Source organism: Podarcis liolepis (assembly GCF_965112155.1).
Source record: "Podarcis liolepis genome assembly, chromosome: 4".
In the NCBI taxonomy this organism is placed as follows: Eukaryota; Metazoa; Chordata; class Lepidosauria; order Squamata; family Lacertidae; genus Podarcis; species Podarcis liolepis.
The window spans coordinates 65889270-65910583 of NC_139558.1; the positions used below are offsets into that span (position 1 = coordinate 65889270).

The 21314-nt window shown below is 42.9% G+C and overlaps 1 protein-coding gene across 2 annotated transcripts; it reads right to left on the reverse strand.

Moving 5' to 3' along the window:
* Window positions 1–337: 337 nt before the first annotated feature.
* On the reverse strand, window positions 338–20152 carry CD101 (CD101 molecule). 2 transcript variants are annotated; one of them, XM_083500930.1, is made up of 9 exons: window positions 19987–20152; window positions 18138–18515; window positions 16766–17182; window positions 13727–14116; window positions 10488–10868; window positions 9256–9672; window positions 6024–6437; window positions 3660–4055; window positions 338–2179 (listed from the first exon to the last, which is right to left on the reverse strand). In XM_083500930.1, the coding sequence occupies exons 1-9, from the start codon at window positions 20045–20047 to the stop codon at window positions 1902–1904; spliced, it is 3132 nt and encodes a 1043-aa protein (XP_083357056.1). In that variant the 5' UTR covers window positions 20048–20152; the 3' UTR covers window positions 338–1901. The 2 variants fall into 2 exon arrangements, with proteins under 2 accessions (XP_083357056.1, XP_083357057.1); XM_083500931.1 differs by lacking the exon at window positions 19987–20152 and adding an exon at window positions 19424–19495.
* Between the last annotated feature and the right edge of the window lie 1162 nt (window positions 20153–21314).

The window sequence follows — 21314 nt, forward strand, 5'->3', positions numbered from 1 at the left end:
AGTCCAAAAACAGCTGGAGACCCTGGATAGTGCAAAATCTTGGAGGACCTCCTGACAATGGTACTCCTGGTCAGGGTTCCTGCCTGCCACTGATGTTCTCCTCCAAGACACAATAAACTGGAAGGAGCATGACAGGCATCTCTCTCTCTCTCTCTCTCTCTCTCTCTCTCTCTCTCTCTCTCTCTCTTACACACACACACACACACACACACACACACACACACACTCTTTTAGTTTTTCTTTTCCATATCAATGTACAATAAAAATGATTAAAACACCATATAATTACTGAATCATAAAACACAGAACAAATGACCAACACAAATCAAGTTAATTTTCTAAAAACACTTGGTGAAACAAATGATTTCAGCAGATGAAATATCAGCATTGTAGGTGCATGTCTGATTTCAGAAGGATCACTGATCCAAAAGCTTGATGCCACTAGGCTAAAAAGCCTCGGCTCTCATCGAAATCTGCATTCCAAGTACCTTTATATATGCATGCGCGCACATGTGTTTTCTAGGTACTTAATTCCTTGACCGTGTAATGCACATTGCGACTTGATCTATAGTTCTTCTGCTCTTGGGGATGCCACTAGGTGTTTAAAAGGGTGCAGGCCTATGACACAGAGTTGCATACAATTTGAACGTGGTAATTTATAGAGAGAAGGGAACTTAGGTCTCTGATCAAATTAAGATAATGGGTGCTTGGGGTCTCAGCAACACTGTGCCTTGAAAATGCTCAGCAGTCCTGTAAGCAAAAAATAAATAAATATTAGAAAAGAAAAGAAAAACAAGGAGAAGGGGCTGGAAACCTGGGGCAACATTCTTAGGGCCACCAGGTAACAGCGCCCCCTGCTGCTTTGCAATTTTTTTTGCATGGAATTGATTCGTTGACCACCCTTGGGACTAGTCTCAAGATTGTGTTACCTTCTATATAGCTGGCATTTTAAAAAATTAAAATGCATTTTTATCCCACCTTTTTCTCCAAGGAGCTCAAAGTGGTATACATTGTTCTCCCCCTCCCTCGTGTAATTTCCACAACAACCCTGTGAGGTTGGTTAGGCTGAGAAGCAGTCAACTGGCCCGGGTCACCCAGCGAGCTTCATCATGACCAAGTGGGAATCTGAGTCATGGTGTCCCAGGTCCTAGTCCAACTCTCTAACCGCTACAAAATGCTGATAATGTGTGTATTCTAAATGTTCAGTTCTTCTGGAATATGTCTCAGTGTGTCCATGAAAGAGATTAAGAGGGGATATTTGTGTGTCTCTGCTGTCTTGAGTCTTGTTTAAAAACCCACAGTGAATCACCTTAAATCTGAGCTTCATAAAACTGTGCAGGGTCAGCAGAGAATAGAATTAGAATGGGAGAAAGGCAGCGGGAATTTAAGTGCTAACCATCTTTAAATTTAATGCTGAAATACATCCATGGCATTATTGCTTTATTATGTCTTTTTATGAAAGGTTAAAAGTGCCTCTCTGCATGGTTAAAAAAGTACCGTGTTGAGTTCGTGCCCCACGAGTAACAATTTCATTTAAAAGAAGCACTGAGCCAGGAATTCATTCCCATGCGCTGCCTGAGAAGGAACAGAGTTCACTTCGCATTATCTAGAGGCAAGTTCTAGATTGTCGAATAAAACTTCCTGCTGCTAAATACTGTACCTGTTTGTGAAGATCTTCAGAGTCAAAAAGTATAGGAAGAAGAAAAAAAGAGGGGAGGGAGCTGTAAGTCAAACCAACAATGAGAATGGTGATAGCCTCCAACATCAGTTGTTGACATCTGTCTGTCTTAGGAGAACCCAAATTGCCATTTGCCCTGATTGAGTGCTAAAGAGAAGTCTCCCCCAAAGTCATCAGAATTCAATGCAGCACAAAATGCCTCTGTTCACTCTTCAACAAATAGTCAGTCCTCTTCATTACCCTTGAGACGATTGGTTTCTTCCTCCGCTATGTCATTGTGGCTTTCGGAACTGAGCTTGGAATGGGATGGTGCCACCATCTCAGCAGCTTCAACAGATGTCTTCTCTTCCCACTGATTCAGTTTGTTCTTCTGAGCACATTTCTTTTTGAAGTGCCAGACGAGGAAGGCAGCCACCAGGATAGCAAACAGGACCAGAGGGTAGAATACAAGGAAACGGAACAGAGGCGGAGAAGAACAGATCTGGGTGGAACTGGTTGACACTGCAGGGAGGGAAACAGGGTGAAAACATAGCTGTTCATTCTTGAATTTCATGCATCTATGCAGGCTGCAAAAAGGTTGAATACATCTTTTAAAAACCATGCATTTTAATATATGTTGAATACATCTTAAAAAAAAATATTTTCAGAATCTTCATTATCACCCATTCTAACAGATATGCAAAAGTGAAACGTCTGTGACTGAGTAGTTATATTTAGATCATGTACATAATACACAGTATGGATTGTCACCTTTCCATTCTTGGAATGTGTCTGCACAGCCATTTTAGCACTGTTTTAGAATTTGCCTTTAACTGCAAGCAATGTGCTTCTCCCATTTTCATAGGCCAGGTAAAAATCTGTGTGAGATCGCATAAACGGAGACACAAACCACTAGGATAGCATTTCAGTCTCCTAAGACATTAATGGGCAGAACTTAAAGTTACCATACTGCACTAAAAATCATGAACTGGAATTTATTAGCCAATTTGACACCATGGGACTGTTATAAGAGGACTCAGCAGAGACTGGAAGCGGCTACAGAAAGGTATTGCCTCTCTTTTGGTATTTATTTACACTGTTCATTTTTCTACATCTATTCATTCTCAAAATAAAAAAATTCCTTCCAGTAGCACCTGTATCTGAAGAAGTGTGCATGCACACGAAAGCTCATACCAAGAACTAACTTAGTTGGTCTTTAAGGTGCTACTGGAAGGAATTTTTTTATTTTGACTATGGCAGACCAACACGGCTACCTATCTGTAACTGGAACCATGGAAGGTATTCATTCTCAGTGTGTGATAGGGGGAAGTTGATCGCTCCAACACTCATTGGATCTTCCACTTATTGATTGCTTGGTCTTTTGGTCTCACTTTATTACAACAATAGTAGCAAAACAAACCTTCTGCCTCCTTTCTGTGCTCCAAATGTGTAAGCCTTGTCTACCTACTATGTTGATCCATCAAAAGGGGTCACCAAGGGGCACCAGCAGTTACTAAAGTCCCTGCAGAGGCCTTTCCTGACACCCATAGGATCTCTAACCTGCCACTGAAAAGAAGAGAGTACTGCTGTGCTCAGATTCTGCTGTCTGGCTTCCCTTAGACATCTGACTGGTCACTGTGAGAAAAGGATGCTGGACTAGATGGACCATTGGCCTCATCCAGCAGGTTCTTCTAATATTCTTACAGAAGAACCCATTACTACTACTCTTCCTCCTATTGCCTTGCCACATCCCAACTCCATAATTAAGCCCTCCTGTTCCTTCTTGGTCCCCAGCGTTTGGTGACCCCTTTTTGATTCCACAAGATGGAAAGTGAATGGAATAAATGTGAAGGGGGTGGAGCTAGTGTGCCCAAATGCTTCCTCTTATGTGTTTACTTTCCCCAATCTGAACTGTCTAAAGAGGGTAAGGATCGCCTTTAAACCAGGTATAAGGCTGGAGAGTTCAGCACTGACATGCACCCAGGAGTCAGCTCAGCATTACCTGAAGGGAATACAACTAGCTTGCTGAATCCCGATTCACCCCATTCATGTTTTGCTCCTTCAGCACTGCAGTCAACAGCCTTGAACTCTTCCACCCGGCAGTAGAACAGCCCAGCATCATCCTTCTCCACATTCTGCAGGATCAGAAGAAAATCACCCACAGAAGGGCAGTGGGGGTGCAGCCTCCTTGACATTGTGCCATTACTGTAGTCAATGATGCCATTGCCTTTCATATGCACCAGGGTTTCCGTATTGGACTGTTCTGACACTCTGAACCAACTGATGGAGAAGTGGGAGGTGGGCTGGAATGGCCTCTGCAGGGTACAGTTCAAGGTCACGTCCTCATTTTCGGTGACAGTGATGCTGTAGTTCGTTCTTTCAACGAGCGGGTTATTTTCTGGGGGAGAACCAAAATAAGAAAGAAAAAGAAAAAGTTATTTGGCATATTACGTCACAACTCTAATCACTCCGATTGGCACTATGCATTCCCCAATCCTAGGAATTGTCCCGGGACATACCAGAAATAGCTGGTCCAAGCTACACTTTGTGGGCCCCTCCAGACAGCTTTTTGTGTGTGCATTCATGATGATTTGCACACATGATGCTCTTGGGGCAGTCTTAGGAGCAGCAAGGCAAAACAAGAAGTGCTGCCCTACCCTACCACTGCCGCCAGACCTGCTGCCACCAGTGCTGCTTCTCTGCCTATGCTACCGGCTCAGTCGCTGGTGGAGAAGCAGCATCAGCATCAGCGCCAATTATGAGTGAGATCTTGTCCAAATCCTACACTCCACAAGTTCTCATCACATGATTTTGGCCGATACCAACGCCACTTCTGCCCAGCTGGCAGGGCAGGCAGGATGCCCGTGGGGCTGGCGCCTCAAGAACCTCAGCAACCTCAGTCTGCCCAATTGCTGAGATGGTTATGGATGGTGTAATGCAATTCCACTATCAATACTGTTTGCACCTGCAAAAGTTTTGGAGCTTCACTTCCAGTCAGTGGAGATCCTGTAGCTTCCTGCTGAAATCCCACAATTTATTTTTAATATATTACAAATGTTCTGGTTTGCTTTTATTCTGCTTTTGTTGTGCTATAACCTCTCCAGACAGTAATAAAGTGGTAGCAATGGTTTGCAGAACAAACCAAAGCAGAATGAATCCACTGCCAATGGACTGGTATTACTTCACAAACATGCTGCAGAATACACACACAATCAAACACCAGTCTGGAAGAGGCCCTGTGTGTCTTGCTGGAGTCAGAGATATTGACGGGTAAGTCATCACCTTCTTAAAGGGTTCATAACTCCCCTACAATGTCTAGACAAAGATTTGGATGTACTCGTGAATAAGTCTGCTCAAATATTGGAGTGGCTGTTTATAACAAATTATTAGGCCATATACCTGGGAGATCTATCATTTCAAAAAGCAGGTGGAGACCTACTTGCAAGCAGGCATCTCAGCATGCTGTTTGTCTGTATCTAACAACAACAATGCCTGGGGCATGTAATGTTAATGCAAAAGGTAGAACAAAGGTGAATGCACTAAATTGGGGGATTTAAGAGTATTGACTTTGGGGATCTTTACTGGAGGCAATTGTGTACACACAAACACAATTGCATTGGCGATAGTAATGCCCTGCTTATTTGTGGGATTTGAAACAGACCAATACTGAACCAATGTTACTGTCTCTGCTCCAGAGAGCCGGCGATATCTACATGACTCTTGTGATGGTGATGTTAATTTTAAAAAGAATCAAGTTTTAAAGGCAGTAATGTGCCAATATAAGACTCAAAAGCAAGAAAAATGGCTTTGTAGCTTGGGATACCAGTACAGAGACCAGCAGAGTTGATTAAATGGTTGAAGCAGGCTTCCTCAACCTCGGCCCTCCAGATGTTTGGAGACTACAATTCCCATCATTCCTGACCACTGGTCTTGCTAGCTAGTGATCATGGGAGTTATAGGCCAAAAACATCTGGAGGACCGAGGCTGAGGAAGCCTGGGTTAAAGTAAATGTTTAAAGCCAGTTTAAAATGCACCTGCTGGTTTCATGGGCAGACACTCTCCATTGTGACCTTATTCCCTGTGCCCCCCTCAGAGAGTGGCACTGAGGTCCCCAGCCTGCCACCAAAGAGCTAAGCCAGGAGTAGGCAGAGACAAGCACAGTGATGAGTGGTCTACTCTTCTCAAGCAGCCCAATGTTTTGTGCCAGTCCTCCCATTTCTGCAATGGTGCCCAGCTCAGCTGAACCACCCTGAGGGCGGGGAGAGAGAATGGCAGAATCTCTTGTCATTTCAGTGCCAAAACATCCCAAATGCACCATGTTGGCTACTCTCATCTAAAAGATCCATGAATAAATAAAGTTAGTTACCTGAAAACTTGAAATTTAGCGTGGTTTTTCCAGATTCCATCGTTCCAAGTTTGTACCAGCCCCCATCTGTTAACCAGATCCATTCATCTACTACGCAGTAATATTTGCCATGGGCATCATAACCCCCTGACAGAATAAGCAGCTGGTACAGGTGGTTGGAGACCCTCTCGTTATGAAACCTGGATTTCTGATGCAGAGAACTGAACGCCTCCCCATATTCCAATATGTTAGTGTAATTCATTCTTATAATCAGCAGTGGAACTGAATTCGTGGGAGAAAATGGGAGAAAGTACCAGGCAACTCCTAACCGAGAATTCTCATTGGTCCATGACCTGATTCTGCAATCAATTCTTACATCTTCATTGCTAGTGATTTCCAAAGACTTTACATCCATGTTGAGTCTTAGATTGCTTTCTAGAATAAAAGGCAAAGAAATAGTAGTTACTAGCTAATATTGACACCATTATTAAAATATGGAATAATAACAATATAATAAGTAATCATAGCATTTTTGCTTACTTTTGAATGTAGAATTATATCGTACTTTTATGCTGATTTTTTTTGTTCTAAACCATTTAAAATGTATATTGAAATATGAAATAGTATTTAAATTAACTGAATATATTACAAAAAAACAATCTAATCAAATATAAATTTTGTGGAACACAAGCCAAACAATTTTGTTCAAGCTCTTATGAAGACCATGATTCATTCATATCCTTAAAAAAAAAAAGAGTGAGTTCCCATCTGGGTTTCAGGATTCCAGCACATTTTAATTTGCTGCACTTCTCTTTACATATTAGAACCTCTTTTAACACGCATATCTGCTCCACAGAAAGCTTTAGAAATCAGCACTTTATTCAGAGATACTAGAAAGTAATGCCCCCCATCCTTAAACCTTTAGCAATGATTATATAATGTGGGCTAGGCTCACCCAAAAAAGTCAAATCATAAAAGGAATTATATGCATATCATAAATTGTTGCAAATTCCTGCTGAATGTAACTCTGCCTCCACTTTAGTTTTTGCTCTGTTGAGATTTTAAAACTATCTGTGACATAAATGGGAGAGTTCTGACTGGATGGAAAGGAAGATGTTCAGAGAGATCTGGAAAATAACTGAGCACCATCTTCACTATTATCCATTTTACGATCTTCTCGCATTCAGAGCAGCTGCCTGTCCATCTCCTTACTCCTCCTTCCTTACGTGCCCTGCCTTTCATTTTAATCCTAATCTTGCCCATCACATTCCTGCAAGAGGATTTAGGGCTGCCTAAGTGAAATGATCAGAGAAGGTATGTTGGGTGCGGCCAAGCCTTATGAGAAGTGCTTGAGGGAGGGAGTTGGGTATGTTTTGCCTGGAAAAGAGGAGAGTGAGAGGTGAAATGAGAGCCATCTTCAAATATCTCAAGGGCTTCCACACGGAAGATGATGATGATGATTTATTATTTATACCCTGCCCATCTGGCTGGGTTTCTCCAGCCACTCTGGGCGGCTTCCAACAAAAGATTAAAATACAATAATTCATGGAACAAGCTTTCTGCTGCTCCAGAGAGTAGGAACTGAACCAATGGATTCAAACAGCAAAAAATGAGAACCCGATTAAATATTAGGAAGAACTTTTTGACAGTAAGAGCTGATCAATAGTGGAATGGTCTCCCTCAGGAGGTTGTGAACTCTTCTTCCTTGGCTGTTTTTAAGCAGAGATTGAATGGCCATCTGTCATGGATGCTTTAGTTGTGATTCTGGCATTGCAGGGGGTTGGACTAGATGACCCTTGGAGCCCAACTCTACAATTCTATGATTTGGCTTGTTCACCTTTCCAGCAAGTGGAAATAGCCTCTTAATGGTTTTCACATTGTGCCTCATCAGCAATGAAGAAGTTGTAGACTATAGCAAAAGGAAAACCCACAAGGGATTGTGGAAAGGACTGCACGGGTTGTTGGCTTCTCTCAAGGAAGTATCACGGATAGCATCTGAATCGCTTCCAAGAGCACAGAGAAAGGACTCTTGGAAAAGGCTGTAATAAGGGCATCCTTTCCTGCTTCCAATATTCTCATTAGATCTCAGAGCTCTGTACTTGATTTTCATCCGAAGATGCCGATTACAAAAACCTGCTACAGTTTTCCCCCCAAAGCAGATCTTGCTAAGGATAGCCAAGCTCTTTCTTTTAAGTTTCTTGTCACCCACAGTGGCCTTGCTAAAGAGAGATGACTTGAAAGGAGAAATCAGAACCCACTTCAATTTAATTAACTGAGCACAATCTCCAAGTTCCTTCTCTTGCTTTGAACCCGGCTGCTGACAGTGCAGTCTCTTCTCTCTGCGGTGGCAAGTGAAGTATGCAAAAGAACCCAGCAGCTGCTTCCCATTATATGCGCAGGCTGTCAACGGGTGCATTTCTGCAAAAACTATTGTCTACCCACTGTGGGTGCAAAACCCCCAGTATGAGTCATTTCAAAACGTCTCCCCTTTCCACAGCATTGGTCAGACGTATGGTAAGAAGTTATCAGCTTCCTCTAGCATCTTAACTTTTGGCAAACAGAAGAAAGGGGGGGGTTGCTTTCACAAAAGGGGCTTTATTTTATTTTTGTTTATTTTATTAAATGTATATTCTGTCCTTCTTTCTAAAGGAGCCTATGGCAGCAGAACCATCACTGATACGTGACAATTAAAAATAAATTCAGAACACGTTTAATGCATTTAAAAACAACTCAAAGTAATCTATAAAAACATTTAAAAACAATAAACACATTTAGCAAATTTAAGAACAGAAGTAATCGAATCACTGAGATGGGTATAGTGGCTTGTTTCCATTACTTGTGCTACTCAGAGTGAAAATGAATAAATAAATAAAAATGAATGTAGCTAACTGCGGTTCATTAGTTTCAATGGGTCTACTCTGAGCTCTTGATACAACCAAGGGTATTTGTTTCATCAGTGCTCCCTTATACATTGTTGGAGGGATTTTAGGGATTATCCATTCATAAAGCTGGTTGGAAATTTAAATAAAATAGAAAAATTTAATACAAATGTCATAAAGTAGGGCAGAGTCTTGGATATGTTTGGGAAAAGACAGTCAACACTATGGGGCAAAATAAAATCTATTGCATTCAACATATTGAACGGTGATCTGAGTCATCCACCAAGACTTATGAGAGACGCTTCCTAGAAGACAGTGGCTAATACTGTTGCAAAAGGAAAAGGTTAGGCTGACAATGGTTTCTAAACACCTACCTGGTTGGGTGACCTTGATCTCCACAGGATTAGAGGATAGCACAGAAGCTGCTATTGCAGACAAGTTTCTGGCATCCTGTGAGTTTCTCCAGATTTCAACTTCACACTTATACATCCCTCTCTCTTGCCATGTGACACTGTGGATAAGGAGTTGGGATAAAGAAGAGGATTTTGTAATCTTGGTTTTCTTCTCAAATTGCATAAACGCCAATCCCCATTCGATGGTGCCTCTTGCGGTGGCTTTGACCACTTGCTGATAGCCACTCAGCTTCAAGTGAGGCTGGAATAGCCAGGTGATGGAGACTGGCACATTGTTGGTGATGTCATCATTACCAGCCACCTTGCAGAACAGTACAAGGTCTTCCTGCAGTTTTACATTTGGAACTCTGCTACTCAGTATAGCTTTTAAATTCTGCCCTGTTAAGCCAGAGAAAATTGAGGACATTACATCAACACCAGAGATACCTTGTCAATCTCTCTCCCAAATGTCATCAAATTTCTATTTGTAGGAAAGTCTTGCTCACCTGACTATTTTGAACATTACACCTGTAGTAGCCAACATACAGTAGTTGCTATCAGAGTCTCAGTTACTTAAAGAGAGACAATATTTTCCCTAACATCTTGTGCTACAGTGAGTGATCACTACTCACTACTTGTCTAGAAAGTCTCACTGCTGAGGTAAGGACAGATGTCATAAAATATTATATTCTCTATCATATCACACCCATTCTGTTGAATAGATGTTTGCTGACCTGGATTGCTTCCAAGTCAACTGAGTCAAAATCACAAAAGCATTGCCTTGGGCTTAGCAAGAAATAACCCAGCTCAGTTATAGACTGTTCACAGAAGGAGGAATGATGTTCCAGGAGTACTTTATATCTCTGCAGCACAGCATTAGGAAGTCAGACCATTGGGTTCATATACCGCCCTTGTCTTGTACTAGGGCTGGGTCAGTTCATCTAATTCAGTCCTGTCCACTCTGGGAGTGGTTCTTTGGGGTCTCGGGCAGAGGCCTGTGATACCACCTGCTACCTGATCCTTTGAAACAGATGCTCTGATTGAACCTGGGACTGTCTGAATTCAAGGCAAACTTTACCAATGAGCTACGGTCTCTTCCCAAAGACATATATGTGTGCTTAAAGAGTTGTCATGTTGCGTATAACATTTAGCTTGGATAATTAGACAGGATAGCTAGAAGTATGTGAAAGGGAAAGGCTATAGGATGAACTTACCCAGTGGTTCAACTCTTGTTGAGATTTCCTGTGTGTGTTTCCAGCTCCTGCTCCCGAACCACTCTGTCACTTCACAGCGATACAGCCCTGTATCCTTTGTGGCTAAAGTGTTGTAGATGGTCAAGGTAAACGTGGAAGGGTCCCTCTTCTCTAACCTGAGCTCACCATGAGCACTGCGCTCCAAGTAAGAAGCACCTATCTTTAGTCTGCCATTTTGTTCCAGGCTGGCTATGAGCTGTGGAGGATCTCTGTCCCTCTGGGTATGCCACCAGTTCACAGACAGCGAATTTGCAGCTATACTCACATTACAGCTGAAAACCAAAGTTTCTCCTTCCATTATTTGTTTCTTATTGACCCACACAAACAGCTGCAAGTGGCTTTCTGTGAACAAAACACAACGGGTTATATAGATGGATAAATCTGAATCAAAGGGAAAGAGGGAAGAAGACGCAGAATAGGTTTGCATTTTGACACTATCTGTTTCATAGAAGATCATCTTAGTTTTCTACTGAGCATTCTAACTGGTTAATGGGAAAGTTTCATTGACACATGTCCTCTACGTTTCCCGTCTGATACATGTCCTCTTTTCTGTATAGAGATCATCCATATCTTTATCGCCACTGATGGAGACAGTTTTCTTCTAAATGCCAGTTGTTGGGAATCACTAGTGGAGAGTGTGCTGTTGTGCTCAGGTCCTGCTTTAAGGCCTCTCAAAGGTCACTGTGAGAACAGGATGATGGACTAGATGGGCCACTGGTGTGATCCAGACGACTCATACTATGTTCTCATACACCACCATGTGTTAAGATCTTCTCACACATTTCTCCATAGGACCAAATGCAAGGCATGAAGAGACTAAGTGACTCGCCCTCTCTCACTAGGTGACTTTTTGGTTCCTGACTTGTTTTCCGTAACACTGAGATCACCAAATTCCTTGGTTTTACCAGATCACCATGGCTGAGAACTCTACTGTCTCCTACAATTTATGCCCTTGCTCTTTGGCAGTACAGTGGTGCCCCGCAAGACGAATGCCTCGCAAGACGGAAAACTCGCTAGACAAAAGAGTTTTCCGTTTTGGAGGTGCTTCGCAAAACGAATCTCCTATGGGCTTGCTTCACAAGACGACAATGTCTTGCGAGTTCCTGCTGGTTCCCCCCCCCTTTCCCCCCCTTTTCTAAGCAGCTAATCAGCTGATCCAATCAGCAGATAAGCCGCTAAAAGCCACTAAAAGCCGCTCATAGCGCTCATAGCGCTAATCCGCTAATCCATCAATGGGCTTGCTTCGCAAGACGAAAAAAACGCTAGACGAAGAGACTCACAGAACGGATTCTTTTCGTCTTGTGAGGCACCACTGTAATATAACCATAACAAAGTGTTGCAGAACTGGTCTTCTCCTCATTTTGTGAAGGTCTGAAACAGATGAGTTAAAATGGATCCCAAACATCTCGAGCTCCTCATCCAACATGGCCATAATTCAGCTGTGTCTAAACTTCAAACCTGAGATTCCTTTCAATGAGGACCCAAGAGAAGCTGAACTCTCCAGCACATATTCAGACTGCCAATGATCCTGAGGAATCATCAACTGGCCATTCCTGTGCCCAGTGAGCAACCTGACCACCAAATTCTGCCCCAGCTGAAGTTTCCGTACCGGCTTCAGAGGCAGCCCTATGTATAATGCAATGCACTAATCTAACTTAGGGGTTAAAAGTGCATAGACAACAATAGCTAGACTATCCCTACCCAGGTAGGGGCACAGCTGAAGCTGATGGAGTGGTTGGATTGGTAGAGAGATTAGAGTTCAAATTCCCACTGGGTGACCTTGAGTCACTCTCCACCTAGCTTACTTTACAGGCCTGTTGTGAATAGAAAGGCGGAGGAAATAGAATCATGTATGCTACCCTGATATTGTTGGAGACATGTGGAATAGCAAAATTAAATAATCAATCAAATAATAGTATTTTAGGAACAGTAGGCAGAATTTAATGAGACAAGAAGAAGAGGAATCTAGACAACCCTTGGTATCCATTTTCATTTGTCAAATGCAAATGCTACTCGTCAAAGAAGGAACTTCACAATTTAAAAAATGTTCTTTATCACTGAATAGTAGAGCTATGGAGATGTAGAGTTTTCAGTGATGGGAAGAAAGACTTCATGATCAGACCAGAAGGGTTAGAAAACTAGTATGCTCATGTTTGTTACTCTTTCCCAATTCCTCCATCACAAAACTTTAAAAAAGGAACAGAAGCGTATATGCCCCTGAACACTGAAATATGCTATGGTATACTGCATAAATATAACTTGAAGGCAGGGGTGTTCATCAGATTGAAGGGAATGGGAGTTTTATCCTGAATGAAACTTTCATCTATTCCTGGACCACAGACATTCCTGTATAGTTGCCTCATGCAAATTTTCAACAGCTGTTTGCCAGATTTTTTCCCCCAAGGAGAACACTTGAAGCTGCATAGCTTTGTAAAAAGGCCCACAGAAATAGGACAGGAAATCATGGAACAAAGAGGTACATAGGGAGAAAAATGGGGAAATAGTGAAAGCATTAGAATGGAATCCTTAACTAATGAATAAAAACTTGAGAGAGAGTCTGGAGTGGTGATGATGTCACCAGTCTATTCCCACTTTGCAAACTAAGGCTGGATACAGGCAGCAGTCCCCCCCCCAAAAAAAGAAATCATTTTTGAAAGTGGGATACTAGTGCACTTGCACATCCAACTATCCCTGATAAGCAGGAATTTGTAGTGTTCCAAAAGCTGTCAAATGTGTTTGTCTAAAGGTAATGTCAGGAAATGGCTTACACCACAGAGGAAGAGATGCTGCTCTCAAACCACTTCCTATTTTCTATCTGTAGCCCACAATGGAAAGATGGTATATAGAAAAGGACACACTCAGTGTTCACCATCTTAAGCCTTAAATTGTTATAGTTGCACAATTCACCTCTCCCATAGGATTTTGGAGACTGATATTTGATTGCAAAATTTGGAGTCTCTGGTCAGTTCTGAATGACTTCTTTTAATGTTGGATTGCCTCAGTGCTTTTTTTCTGGGGGTACTCAAGGTTACTGGAGCCTTATTTTTAGAAGAGAAGCACTGGACTGCCCTATGCTACAGAATGGTCTAATATACCTGTGAGTTTTGGTTTAGAGTCTGCTAGCAAAGGGCATCAGTGAACCCCAGCCCAGGGGCTATTCCCATATTTTGTTTGGAGGGAAAGTGTTTGGCATGACTGACCTCTAGGCTTCACATCTATATCAATGGCTGATGAAGACTTTTGTTGTGCGATAGCAAAGGAGCCAGTGGGAGTCTGCCCAACTTCAGAAACGAAACAGCTATAGGTGCCTTTGTCCTTCAGTTCCGCCTTGTTGATTCTGAGGATGTACTTATCATTGCTCTGCTTCTTCACTAGGAGATTTCCCACGGTATACCTTTCCTCGTTGTCATTTCGAAAAGACAAGGTGCCATAATGATTGAGACTAGCCATCACCATACCGTGATGGTGCCAAACCACCTGGAACCATCTGTTTTGCGTATTCTGGGCTTTCACAGAGCAGTTGATCTGCAAGGCTTCCCCTTCCAGGAGAGACCTCTTAGCAACAGAGATGTCAACATCAAAATTTTGATCTGTGAAAATATAAAGCAGCAGAGATAGTTAAGTCCAGATTCAATTTTGCCTTTCAGGTGGTATCTTTAGTGCAATAAGCAGGAGTATACCATACTTGATGTGTGACATATTTTCATGGGTATCTTCCTCCAACAATTAGATTAAGTCTAAATTTTTAAAGGACCTGAATGTCTTTATGGGGAATGGATGAGGGAGTTTGGTATTTTTGCCTGGGAAAGAAGAGACTGAGAGGAGGGATGATAGCCATCTTCAAATATGTACATGGAGGATGGAGCAAGCTCTTTCCTCTAGCTCCAGAGGGTAGGGTCCAAACCAATGCCTTCAAGTTACAAGAAAGGAGATTCTGAGTAAACATCAGGAAGAACTTTCAGACAGTAAGAGCTGTTTTGACTGTGGAAAAAGATTTTAAGCAGAGGCTGGATGGCCATCTGTCTTGGATGCTTTAGTTGTGATTCCTGCATTGCAAGGGTCCCTTCCAACTCTTAAAATTCTATGATTTCCAGCATGAAAGCAGGAGGCTGAAGGGAGCTAAAATGTGATATGCAAAAATCAGCTCCCCTTGTTAATGCTACAGCCACGAAACCAGGGCAGTTTGGGCAACTTTCCCACCCTGTACACTGCCTTCTTCTTAGGAATACTGACATTCAAAGACCATCTTGGCTGCGAGTCCTGGAGGACCTTCTTCCTGAAAATGTGACTCTCCAATGTTGTTGGACTACAACTTCCATTAGCCCCAGTCAGCATGTGTTGGCTGGGGCTGATGAGAATTGTAGTCCAACAACATCTGGGGGCACCAGGTTGGCAAAGGTTGGCATAGACAATACTGACCAGTGACCTGACTCAGTGCAAGGAAGCTTCTTACATCTCCTGTTGCCCCTGTGCTGTGCATTCCCTAATATCAGTGCAGTTTCAGAGCTCTCGCTCCATGCATCCAAAGGCCAAGGCACTGCAGCTAATCATAGCTTGAGCCGCTGGTCTAATTGCTTACTGCGCATAAATTATCCAAGGCATTGAATGCAGGCACATAAATAATTCAGAGCAGAAATCCTGAACAAACGTTTGCCATTCACAAATATTTGCTGAATATCTTATGCCAACAACGTGGCATAACGTGTTTCAGCCTGGAAGTGGGTTAAAAAAGCATCGCTCTTGTTGAGACAGGGTGTGTGCTGTGTGCTCTTCAATTTAGGTTGCAGCTCCCCTGGGGTGAATGAGGATGTGGGAAGGCATCCCATCCCTTTCTCCATGTTCTTGCAGCACTAATCCCACAGCAGAGCTCAACAGATTGTAATTCGACAAATGGGGAGCTGGCGGAGGGGAGGGGAGGAGAGTATAGAATTTCAATAAATGTTACGTGGAAAGAGGCAATTATAGAATCCATTTGCCTAATGCACTGGTGCTAGGTATGTACCAAGGTGCAGGATTTGGTGTTAAATCCTCTGATTAGCACAAGGGGTGAGCAGGCCTCTATTCCAGCACACGAACCTTGTCCTGCTCCCTGTTACATCAATACTTCCCTCCCCGATCCCTACAATACACAGCCGTGCTGCAGAAGAGACCACAATCTGCCTTGGCAGTGACTGGACTAGGAAGCGAGCTGGGTCTCCTGCCGCCCTCTTGCTCGAAACGCTACATGATTTTTGTGATCCACAGAAGCTGTTGGTGCTGAGACAAAGAAGAACTAGCCACAACCAAAAGCGAAAAGAAGCAGAACAGAATCAGCCAGCTAGCTTTCAATTCCCTAGTGTAGGAGGATCACATTTCAACAGCAGCACAGCTGTAGCAACTGAGTGGGGGGGAAAACAAAACCTAAACTACCACTTTATCATCATCATCAGTAGTATTTGCGTTAAGCACCATGTATTATTTAGCCAGTCTCATGGTTTATGTCTGCATGATGTATGGTTCTTGATTCCTCCCCACACTCCAGGATGTTAATAGGACGAGCCACACCTGGATCTGACAGAGCAGACAGTCTCTTTTCTCTCTGCATAGATGGAGTGCTTTTCTCTTTCATTCTTCCATAGCTTTATTACAGTAGCTTAGAGCAGCAAAATGTTAACTTTAAAAAACAACAACAGCAATCCAGAATGGCTGATTATATAAAGAAGCACTGACAAACTGGTAAATGAAAAAGCCAGAGTTGTTTATACATAATGCTACTTTTTGATGCTCCAGCTGGCTCCAAGGAGATCTTCAGCTGCAAATTAAATTTTATTTTATTATGCCCTTCCCAGGAAGGTCTTTAGAGTAAAATATACAGCCTTCCTTCTCACAGATAACACCATCTCACATAACTGAATTAGTTACAAAGTTTGCATTCCAAGCGATAAAGATTCCTGTGCAACTTTTACAAAATGGTGAAGGAGTACTGTTCTAATCTTGCTTACATTTTCAATAATGGAAAATGGCCTCTCTTGCATTTTTGAATTTCTTTCCCCTCTTGTTGTATGGAATCAAATATTTGTTTTTGGGATGCGAAGCCTGTCAGAGCTTTGTAGAGGGCTTGGAGTAAAATGGCGAATCAAGTTAATTGTGTGCATTTGCTGGAAAAATATAGACAATTACTCTCCCACAGGCTATCAAGTAGCTCATTGCCTCTTTCAGGAATGGCAGGATATATGACGGGTAGAAAATACAACTCTTACCCAAGCTTCTGATGGTCAGTGATGTTTTGTCTGTCTGTTTCCGGGCAATATCTTTCCAGGTTTCATCGGGATCTTGAATCCACTCCACTGCCTCACAGTACACTTCCCCCTGGTCTGAGGGTTGCACGCTGACAATGGAGAGCTTATATTCTCTGTCCCCAATTTTGTCTAGCCTGATATCTCCTGAGGAAAACCTCTGATTGTAAGAGGATCCTGGTAGTAAGACAAAATCTCTGGACAGGGAAAGGATCCTCTGGGCTTGTCCACTGCCTCCTTCTGGAAGAAGGTACCAGCCAACCGAGAGGTGGGTGTGTTGGACTGTAGCTGTAGACACTTCGCAAATGAGTTCTAATGAATCCCCTTGATCTCTAGCGAGAGCCTGTGGCCTCATGGTGGCAGCAAGCAGGTCTGGAATTACTAAAATGAAATGAAGAAATACAAGAAAATACAGGTGGAAGGATGTTCGCAGATGCATACAGCGCCACACACTTTTTTAAGAAGAGGTTGGACTAGAAGCGACTGACTAGCATCCATTGAGCCCCCTGAAGTGATTATTTTTTAGGAGGAACTAATCAGTGGTTCTAAGGAATGTTTATACCTTACCAGTGCTGGACTTGGAGCAGGGAGAGCCCCACCCAAGCATGAAGTGTACTAGGTGATCTTGGATTAAGTCACTCTCAAGACTAAACTGCCTCGACACAGGATTGTTGTGAGTCATTAGGAGTTCATGTATGCCACCCCGGCAGTGGCGTAGCGTGGGTTGTCAGCACCCGGGGCAAGGCAAGTAATTTGCGCCCCCTAACCTGTGGATTTGCACCCCATAACCCGTGGATTTGCGCCCCCTAACCCTAACCCCCAGATGTTGCGCCCGGTGAGGCCGCCCCCCCCTGCACCCCCACGCTACGCCACTGCACCCCGGCTCCTTGAAGGAAGAACAGGATTTTATAAATAAAGATTCCCTAACTCTTGGCCATACCTTCCAAGAAAACTTATGGAGCCTCAGAGGTCATGGGCAGAACAGTTCAGCAAAGCACATGAGCTGTCTCGCATCTCCATTCCAGTGCCTCTTACTTAGCAGCTGTTGCAGAGTGGAGCTCATTCTCCAGCTGAATTCAAAAACATCCACATTTACTGTCTAACACAAGCCTGAACAAACTTTCAATCTCCAATTGGAGCTGAGCCAAGCAGCCATGTATGGCAGCCCTTTTGAACAGCTTCTGTTTTTGCTGCCTCCGTGGAATGGCAAAATCCAGCCGTGCAGTTAAACACCTGACAAGCCATAAGAACTGTCTGGTGGGCTGCGCAATCAGTTTTGTGGGCCAAAGACTGTTGAAGGTAACTGCTAAATGGTCAGCAAATAGTCATATCATACCGAAAAGGTTTGTTTTGGCACCATAATTCCCAAGGTAACCAGTATCTGTGCTGGGTGTGTAACACTCATACTCGCCGGTATCCATGTCTTTGAGCTCTGTGATGTGCAGCAGAACAGAATCTCCTCGGATCCTTTCTATGTAGATCTCCCTACTTCCAACACGCTGAGAGTAGACAGCATAAGGAAAGGAGGCGTCATTCGTACTGATAATTTGCAGCTTTCTATTTGGGTTCGATGAACGATGAATGGACCATTCAAAATTCTGCTCCATTGGTCCCTGGTAACCACTGACATTACACCAGATGGTGATGTGGTAGCCTCTTGCTCGATATAGAAGTCCTTTCTGAATGGATACCATCCTTTCTCCTGCACAGAGATCTGCAAGCAAACCATAACATGGCAGCAGAGATTGTTTATCAAAATATAATCAAGTAAAGCTGGCATTCTGAAAAAAAAGCAATAAGACAAAAGTAATGGTGAAATGCAAAATGGCAAAACTCTGATGTTCAGTAGCCTTACATCAGAATTCACAAATACTACAGGCTTGAGCAAAAGTGAAATGAAAAATAATGCAGTGTTTTTATTTCTTCATTTCCCTTTTTCTTTTTAAAAAGGTGCTCTACATATATATTCTATACACACACACGCATCTATATTCAAAGTTTCAAACTTTCTTGCCCAACCAATTAAACTGATTCTATAACATTTGATGCTAGCTACAAGCAACCAGCTGTAGGATTACTAAAATATTTTTTTTCCCAAGTCTAAAATTAGCTTACTTAAAAATTAGCTTACTTAAAAATTAGCTTACTTAAAAATTGCTACTTTTGTCTGTATATAATTATTATGAGAGCTGATAACTTTAGATCAGGGCTGTTAAATTTTTTGATACCTAAAATGGAGAAAGTGAATACAGTGGTACCTTGGGTTAAGAACTTAATTCATTCTGGAGGTCCATTCTTAACCTGAAACTGTTCTTAACCTGAGGTACCACTTTAGCTAATGGGGCCTCCCGCCGCTGCCAAGCGATTTCTGTTCTCGTCCTGAAGTTCTTAACCCGAGGTACTATTTCTGGGTTAGTGGAGTCTGTAACCTGAAGCGTCTGTAACCCGAGGTACCATTGTAGAGAAAAGCTGTCCGCCCCCCCCCCCCATAATACTAGAAATTGTGGACATCCACTGAAGCTGAACTTTGGAAGATTCAGGACAGATAAAAGAAAATACTTCATGCAATATATTGTTAAACTATAGAGCTTGCTCCCCCAGGAGGCAGTGATGGCCACCAACTTGGATGGCTTGAAAAGAGGATTATCCAAATTCAAGGAGAACAAGGCTCTCTGTTCCCATGATGGCTATGCTTTGCCCCTATGGTTGGAGACAGTAATTATTCTGAACACCAGCTTCTGGAAACCCCAGGAGGGGAACAGTGCTCTTGTGCTCAGGTCCTGCTTCTGGGTTTCCTGCAGGCATAGCCATCATGGCAACAAATATAGGCACCTGGTTGGCCACTGTGAAAACACAATGCTAGACCAGGTGAGCCACTGGCTTGATCCAGCAGGTCCTTCTTCTGTTCCATGAAAGAACATCACATTTCTACTTTGTAAGCATCCAAAACTTCAGTAGCCAACCAGAACACCTCAGGAGGTCAACATAGTTGTAATACAGCAAGGCATTTCTTGTATTCCAATGGTAGGGAGCTTGTGGCATTCCAGATATCGCTGGACTCCAACTCCCAACAGCCCTAGCCAGCATGATCAATGTGCATGGATGATGAGGCTTGGAGTCCAATGCATCCTTTCCCTGTCTCTGTTATATTCCCATGAAGGCTAAACACATTACATGAAACTCACCAGACAGCAGGAGGAGCACAGCTGCCAAGCACCGGATAGGTCTTATTAGTAGAAAGAACATACTTTCTTCCTCTTCGGGGATTAGAATTCTCTTCTCTAGCTGAGCTCCAGCAACTAACCTTGCCTCAGTAATGGTGGGGAAGTTGTCTGTCACAATGCTGTTGTGGCTTCCTGTCTTTTCACAGAAGACAGACTGAAGACGCAATGTTTCTCAGAAACGCAGAGAAGAAGCCGCATACGTTAACTTAGAGCAGGGAGGAAGAACTGGTTACCTTGCAGGGACAACAACTCTCACCATTCCAGACCACTAGGCATCCTGTCTGGGGATGGTAAAAGTTATTTTTAAAGAAAATGTGTGATCTATCTGTCTCTACTCAGAAATAAAACCTACTGAGTTCAATAGGACCTGCTTACAGGTGAGTGAGTATAGGATTGCATCATTAGACAACCAAACTCTCTCAACTGTTAGGGAGTGTTTATTCAGGCTATTTTACTGTAACTCCCCCCCCCCCCATATTTATTGATTGATTGTGGTTTTACTGTGCTCTTCAATAATAATGATGATGAAAAACTCTCAGAATGAGTCACAGGTCAATTAAAAAAAAGACTTTCAGATTGTGAAAAAGATATGGCACAAAGGAGAAAAGGGATGGGGAGAGGAGGAGAAAACAAGCAAAACGGGCACCGATTCTTAAAACTGCATACTTACATACTAAGGCCTATGGGCCAGTGAATTTAATTTGCTCTTTTTGTAATTGGTGACCTTCTTCCTTGTTATTGCTTGCATTTTCAACTTCATATGAAAACAGAAATTCATCCAAAGTTTTGCTTGTATCAGTGGTTAGCTAAATGCCTCTGGAAGCTTCCAAGTTGGGGGTGAACGTGATGTCCATTGCCTATTGTATGTCTCTGGCATCTGATTATTGGGGTACCAGTGAGACTCACCATTGAAAGATTCAGTGCATTCTCAGTCCCCAGGAAAAGTGTTCCTGTCCCAGGCTCCAGCTAGCCTGGGAGTGTCGTGACCTCATTGTCCAGCAACAACTTGGACAATGTGTCTCACCAGTTGAATGGTCCAGGGAACACACCAGACAGGAAGCCATGGAACACAGGAGACATACTTGCCTTCAGTCCAGTGGGGTGGCATTTTAAGAGATTTCAATTCTCCGAAAGTGGGTGGCATCTGGCAGAGGTGGACTAGATGCAGAGGTTTGAAAGGCATCAATTCATTTCCAACTTTTCTTGGAGCAAGTTGCTCAGTAGGAGCTCTCCATGGTCCTGCCTTCCCAAGTCAACTCCTCCAGAACAGACAAGGAATCTTACAGGAC

Coding starts and splice junctions, on each gene's coding strand:
- CD101 (XM_083500930.1), bottom strand. CDS start 20,047: ATGTTCTTTCTACTAATAAGACCTATCCGGTGCTTGGCAGCTGTGCTC. Junction 9,673..10,487: donor AACAAGAGTTGAACCACTGG/GTAAGTTCATCC, acceptor CTGGCTTAACAG/GGCAGAATTTAAAAGCTATA. Junction 2,180..3,659: donor GCTAGTTGTATTCCCTTCAG/GTAATGCTGAGC, acceptor CCCTCCCTGCAG/TGTCAACCAGTTCCACCCAG.